Below are 7805 nucleotides of genomic sequence, written 5' to 3'. Positions count from 1 at the left end.
GATATGAAAGGCAAACCCTGAGCCCAGAACAGCACCCAGACTAAAGGTCATCCTCTGCACAGATGAAAGCATCTGTTCTGTGTGGGCACAGATCGCTCGAGCGTGAGATGATTACGGTTGTCACTCAAAGTCCTGGCATTTCCAACAGCGTGCAATTACAGGAGACTCGAACAAATGTGGCCGCTTAAAACCCACGTGCCTGTTTGGGAGCTCCATGAACATAATTAAAGACCATATGAAATCAAAACTGGAGTATTAGTACATGTGTGTTAGCTTTAAGGTCAACTATATGCCTTTTTTACTCCTAAAAAATTGTCAAAATAAACTTGATATCTGCAATGTATCTTCTGAACCTCCATTCCAGAAACAGCTGCAGTCTAAATCATGACCAGCGGATGAATTTAAATGCTTCTCAAATTCAAGAGCTTGTTTTCATGTTGGACCCAGTGGACTATCCTGTATCTCCTTTTTAAACGTCTGCTAAGAAGAGCTAGACCCTGCAGCTGTGTGTGTGTGTGTGTGTGTGTGTGTGCGGGACCAGCGGTCACCATCTGAAACGCATCCGTGAGATGTGCTTCACATCCAGGTCATCGATTCCTACGGATCAATAGGAATCTCTAGCGTGTTCCAGTCCATGACACTGATCAGGCGAGTGGGGAGTGGAAGCTGATATTTGACGTGAGATGCGGTTTGATGTACAAACGAAGTGTAAATCATGAATATTTACTACCAGTAAACTGACCTAATGTAACAAAAATGCAGCGTATACTAGTTTCACAGAGTTGACTTCACTACACTGTAAAAACACACACACACAAAAAAACGAGGTAACACATTAATTTATGGTGTCCTTGTTACATATGTTACATGCATTTACCATAATAATTTTTTTTTTCAGTGTATCTACACACACAAAATCATATATTACAAATGTACGGTTACACTTTATTTTAAGGTGTCATTGTTACATTGTAATTATATATTTAAGTACTGAGTAATATTAAGCAACTACATGTACTTACTATAGGGTTAGGGTAGGATTGGGATTTGGTTGAGGGTTAGTTGCATGTAATTATGCATAACTTACTGTTATTACTATGGTAAGTACATGTAACATATGTAACAAGGACACTGTAAAATAAAGTGTTACCAAATGCACTTTTAAAGATATCAAGGTAATAAGGTCTAATTTGCTGAGCAATATATTTCCTACAGCATTTATTAATCTTTGTTAAAGGCACAGTATGTAAGTTTCGCCACTAGAGGTCTCTTATTCAAAACAATAACAAAGGTGTAGCCTGATGATGCCGTAAATGAGCATGGAATCATGAGAGTTGTCATCTTCATCTCAACAGAAATCATGTTCATGGGTGAGCTAATGTATTGAAGTTTTATTACCGTTACTGTGGTGTGAAGCAGGGCGGGGCCGAGAGCCGTGGGAGCGGAACGAGGACACTGGAGCAAATGCTAATGAGAGACACACCGGTCTCGAGTCCCATGGAGCTTTTATTATGCTTATATGGCACAGTCGTTTTGTTGTTTATGTTTATTTTACGATTAAAGTGTCGTTTAACTTTGCCGGTTCCCACCTCCTTCTTCCCTGAACTTCAACTTTGTAGCAGTTACGTTTGACCACTTGAATTCACATTATTTTATCTCATTCAGATGAAACAGGCGCGAGTGCTGAATTATTACTTATACATACAAATTGTGGGGTAACGCAGCATTGTTTTACTTGGTTAAAACAATCATACTAAAAATACATTTGACTGTGTTGACAGTTATGTTATAATTTGTTGCATGCTGCAGTAAGCTAGATCGGTATTAGAATATTATATTAATAAAAGCTGGATGACTTGTGTTGCTAAAAGAAATGCAATTCGTTTTAAAATATATTGTATGATGAGAAAATGCTGTATTACTGTTTCTACAAAAAAAGCTCTTTCTGATTATGCGATGTTAGTCACTTGAAAAAGTGTTGTCTCTGAAGCATGATGCAAATATATTACTCGCGGTAAATCAAGAAAACAACATTTTCAAACAATAAGACTAATCGTGTTAGGCCCCAAGATTCGGCACACATGTGATTCGTGGATTAACTGCTAAGTTTAATCATCGTAGAGTCAAAGTTTATCATTTGGACATGTTTATCGGGACTCGCGCACTGTTCTCTGTTTCAGACAGCGCTTGAACACCAAATTGAATCCTCTTTCACGTTTACTTGCGCTTGAACGGTACCCTGGTAATCCAGAGTTCTCGCGAGAGCACAAGTTGAATTTGCTCAGCGAGTTACCCTGGTGTCGAGTAATGATGCTCATTAAATATGCCCTTGTATCCGAGCTGCACCAATCACATCGGGTTATCTGATATAGGCGGGCCAGAGGCGAGCTAAACAGAAAACGACAGCGCTGTGACGTCGAAGTCATTAGTAAACATTGCAAGATGGCTATGGATGAACACCAGTTGTTTGAAACGGCTTTGGCCGCTACAATGAACGAGTTAGACTTGGCTTTTTATCTAAAAGAGGAACAGAAGACGGCGCTCGAATCTTTCCTTTGCAAGAAGGACGTTTTTGCTGTTTTGCCGACCGGATACGGTAAGAGTATAATCGTATGGGGTTTATTGTTGTGATTGGTCGTAGTGTTATCCAATTGCGTGCAGTGAGATTTTCAAATGCATGCTTGGTGCCGCCCCTCGAGCTGGCCGATTTTCATTAGTCAACGCCAGACCATTAATCTTTCAGATTTAGGTCTGGATTTCCAGGCTACTTGAACGGACACATACATACAAAATGATGTCAAAATACCTGTCTCAGCAAGTATTTGCTCGGTTATGTCATAAGTGAACAGTTGAGAAAGAAACGGGATGCGTGTCAGTATATTTGATCAGTGCATTCGGTCTTAAAGTGACAGCAGCCTAATATTCCTGCTGTTGTCTGTGTCATTAATGTTGATTAAAAAAAAACCATCATCATCTTTATCTACCATGTTAGAGGGAAAAGAAGATAGTGAGGAGATCATTCAGGAGGAGAGTGATGACGACAGCTTGTATGTGCCGTGTAAAGTGTGATATCAAGCAGCATCTCCAGGTGCTCCCTTGAGAACCAGACCAAAAAAGTGATGTGCACCCCTGTATATATAAATTATTAGTTTTCTGTTGTTAAAAGTATCCAAACAGTTGCTCACCTGTCTAATAAAATGCATTACATATCAAAGCATATTTGGTGTTTCCATGGATTCTATGGATGTAAAACCGGAAATCGACGGTAATGCAGATATGTCATCATTGACAGGTGACGCAATGACACAAGCCGGTTAAAATAGCTGATTTCTCTAGATTTAAAGGGATTTTTCAGGGTAAAATCAACCTAGGGTCCTTTGCACCATGACCTCAGGCCAAAGACCCCCCCAGAAGCCTTTTTTCCCCTGGTCGAACATTATTAAAGTTAGAGCTTATTTAGAGATATCAGCCAAATGTCTTAGTGCAGACGCTAATGGATCCAAGGTTGTATCTTGTAAATTACCCCACTAATAATGCCCAGAATGATACCAAACTTCTACAGTAGCACAAATAGGTTCTGTACTCATAAAACGAGGCATTGGAAAGTTTGTAAGTGCATCAGGAGTTTATTAAATAACACTTGCCTGATGGCTAATGCTACCGCTAACCCGGACGTCGAGGTCACTTCAGTGATTATGGAAAAGCACGTAAAAGTCCTGACAGACAGCCAGTATATCCAACTTTTTTTTTTTTTTTTTTTTTTCTGAAGTGTTGACAACTTAGTGTTAACTAATAATTGTTGCAAACTGGTACTACCAACTAAATATTAGTGCATTCCTGGAACTGGGCGTCGTTACACTACATCCTTATGCATCGCTTTCTGCCAGGACTTTTACGGGCTTTTCCCAAATCACGGAAGTGACCTCGACGTCCGGGTTAGCGGTAGCATTAGCCATCAGGCAAGTGTTATTTAAATAAACTCCCGATGTACTTACAAACTTTCCAATGCCTCGTTTTATGAGTTCAGAACCTATTTGTTGGTTTTTAAACCATTTTTTTTTTATTTATCCAAAAATCCTACGTATTGTGCCTTTAAATGTTAGTTAATAAAAATACTATTGATCAGTTTTCATTCATGTTAGTTCACAGCACTAACTAATGTTAACAAAATGTATTAGTAAATAAACATGAACTAAGATTAATAAATGATGTAGAAGCTAATGTAGTTAACTAATGTTAATAAATCAATGGAACCTTTTTGTAAAGTGTTACCAAAATCACTTTATAAGAACTTAAACTGTTTAATGGATACAAATATTTCTTACCCTACAATGTGTTGAATAACCAGTTTCACAAACTATGTCACATTCTTAAAGTTCTGAACAGTTCTGCTAAATTGTAAGACATTTTAGGAAGAACATCTGAAACAAAGTTGGCATGTAAATGAGTGTGTGATCAGACTCACCTGAAACAGGTGTCATCGAGGTGGGAGGCAGGCCGTTCATGTTGAGCGCCCCCACCTGGTGAATCTGTGTCGCTGGATACGCAACGCTGGGCGCTAGATAACCGCCGTGAGAAGCCGCCATGATCGCCGCCTGCTGCTGCATCAGCTGAACCAATCAAACAACAGAGAGCTTACGTTACAAAACATTCTACATTATATTAAACACAAACACAAATATAAAACATATCTGATCTTATTGAAAATGAAGGATTCTTTACAAAAAAAGCACTGCAGGACAGTGATGGTAATATCACGGTATTTACTTACTTACACGGTAATTACTACTGAAAGATTCCCATATTTATGTACAATGATATTTACTTTAAGAAATATGTTCAAAACCATAATATTATCATGGTATCTTGTTCACAAAAAATAACAACAGCACGGCACTTCTCTGTACTTGTTAGTTATAATAACTTGACCCTGTCGGAGATCCAACATGTGTCTGTAGGTGTTCAAATAAATTGGATCAAACGACATTCCTAAAATGAATTAACGAACACAAATGCACTGTAGCATAGCTAATTATCGTAATTATGTCACTATGGCAACAATCATCTGTGAAAACACAACAGTACAAAGCAGACGTAACTAATGTGTGCTGGAGTCCTGGAATGACCCCATTGCAGAACATTTACATACACACATTTGCTTGTTAGCATTTATTTATATTGGCTAGTAATATGTATTTGATCAAAAATACAGAAAAAACTGTAATATTGTGAAATATTATTACAATTTAAAATAATGACTTTCTGTTTGAATATACTTTAAAATGTAATTTATTCCTGTGATCAAAGCTGAATTTTCAGCATCATTACTCCAGTCTTCAGTGTCACATGATCCTTCAGAAATCATTAGAATATGGTGATTTATTATCAATGTTGGAAACAGTTGTGCTGCTTAATATATATATATATATATATATATATATTTTTTTTTTTATAACCTGTGATACTTTTTTTTCATAATTATTAGATGAATAGAAAAAAAACAACAACATTAATTTAAAATAGAAATATTTTGTATCAATAAACACTACCGTTGAAAAAATTTGGGGTCAGTCATTTTCTTTCTTTCTTTTTTGAAAGAAATAAGTACTTCTATTCAACAAGGATGTATTAAATTGATAAAAAGTGATAGTAAAAATATATATTGTAAGAAAAGATTTATATTTTGAATACTGTAAATGCTGTTCTTTTTGATGTATGTATATATATATACAGTATATATATGAAGAGTTCAGATGCAAAAGCCTCTTAGTGCTGTCTTAAATTTTCTTCTAGAATGATCATTTTGATAAAGCTTGTATATTTAAGTTAAGTAATTTTACTTAAATGACAATTAATAGGTAATTTGCATTGCCATTTGTGAAATTATTGAACTTTAATATACAAGCTTGATAAAAATGATCATTCAAGAAGAAAATTTCAGATGGCACTCCTCATATATATATATATATACACACACACACACACACACACACACACACACACACACACACACACACACACACACACACACACACACACACACACACACACACACACACACACACACACACACACACACACACACACACACACACACACACACACAATACAATACAATACAATTTTATTTGTAAAGCACATTTAAAACAACCGAAGTTAGCCAAAGTGCTGGACACTGACATAATTTCAGACAAATTATAAACACATAACATTAGCACAAAACACAGTTAATCAAGTGACAAACTAAAAGAATAAAATGCAGAAATAAACTCTCAGGCTGGTTTAAAGGCCAATGAATAAAAGTGAGTTTTAAGTCTCACACACACACACACACACACACACACACACACACACACACACACACACACACACACACACACACACACACACACACACACACACACACACACACACACACACACACATATTAGTATTTGTTTATGTGGAACTGATACAAATTAGCCTTCTAGAAGACGCTTGTAACTACACACACCCACTGACCGCAGCTCGACGTGAGTGTAATCCATACATGCATCAATATAGACCACACTGATCTACTGGGTTAACCATTAGCATGCATTCTTAATGATGTTACTTTGTTTAGCCATGAAGAGATGGTTTATCAACACAGAATCCACATTCATTTGCAACATTAGCAAAACATATACATAAAAGTACCATGGTATTCTCTGAAAAGTAAGATGCAAAACAGTACTGTACATGAATATGGTTATCATGTAGTAGCGGAAAATATAATAAAAACAAATCATTTCAGGTTAATCATAACTCTGTGGCACGCTGTTTATTAATAATTTCCTCAAACTCTATAAAAATGTCCATATAAATGTAACTGTGGTGCAGAATATCAGTAGTGCAGCTTTAGTTCAGTTTAATGAATTGCGAACACTTCTGCTGACCAAATTCACACGGCAAATAAACTCCCGTCCAGCCTTGAGACACAAAGACGAGGAGAAAGCCTCAGTGATAAACTCATTTACAGGAGCGCGTGTGTTTGTGTATGCATCTGCGATTTTATTGAATGCTAATGTGTGCTGAACTCCCCAGGTACTCCGAGGCAATCAGCGCTCCATCATGGGCCAATTACTGTTGTAGAGGCGCTTCGAGAGGCACAGCTCAATGCAAAGCCTCCAGTCGCTCACGGGGTGACACGCGTGTTTGTGCATGTTTGTGAGGACGTGCTGACACGTCTTGGGGGGGGAAGGCTTGGGAAAATGGAAGTGTTTGGTGCATGAAGAAATGAGATGTCCAAACCGCTGACAATAATTACTTGCTTTGCCATTCATTCAGACTGTAGCTGTAGTTTAAATGGTTGGGCGGTCTCACCGTGCCATGATGGAAATGTGTCAACCGATCCAGCTGTGGCGTTTATGTCCAGCAGATAGCACGCAGATTACTTCATTTATAACCAAAAATCTGATGGTTTGTGCACTGCAAAAATTATTTTCTATACAAATTTCTATTTTCTATTATTTTCTATGTCTTGCCATACAAAAAAACAAAAACAAAACATGAATTATCTGCCAATGGCAACGTAATAAAAATAACCTTACTTTCCCTATGAATTAAGTTTATGTTTCTGACTCCACTGGTGGATTAATTTTTATTGTTTTAAGCATAAACTCACTAAATTCGGATACATATCTCAAGTGATTTTGCTTCTCAAGTAAATGGATCTTGATTTAACAATGTTTAGATATTAAACTGCAAAATGGGACAAACATACTTAGTAAGAAAATCTTTTTTGCAGTTAATAATAATATTATATATATATAAGAGCATAAGAG

General features: G+C 36.9%; 1 protein-coding gene across 1 annotated transcript in view; it reads right to left on the bottom strand.

The window, feature by feature from the left end:
- LOC309501087 (CUGBP Elav-like family member 5) overlaps positions 1–7805 on the bottom strand; it is a 214076-nt gene that overhangs the window by 19276 nt on the left and 186995 nt on the right. The window contains exon 7 of the mRNA XM_082173061.1: positions 4466–4610. Within this exon, the coding sequence (XP_082029187.1) occupies positions 4466–4610 (145 nt within the window). The remainder of the gene's footprint in view (positions 1–4465; positions 4611–7805) is intronic.

The sequence above is a fragment of the Leuciscus leuciscus genome, assembly GCF_965113295.1.
Source record: "Leuciscus leuciscus genome assembly, chromosome: 6".
In the NCBI taxonomy this organism is placed as follows: Eukaryota; Metazoa; Chordata; class Actinopteri; order Cypriniformes; family Leuciscidae; genus Leuciscus; species Leuciscus leuciscus.
The sequence above is the reverse complement of the archived record's forward strand: the minus strand, read 5'-3'. Positions and strand labels throughout refer to the sequence as shown.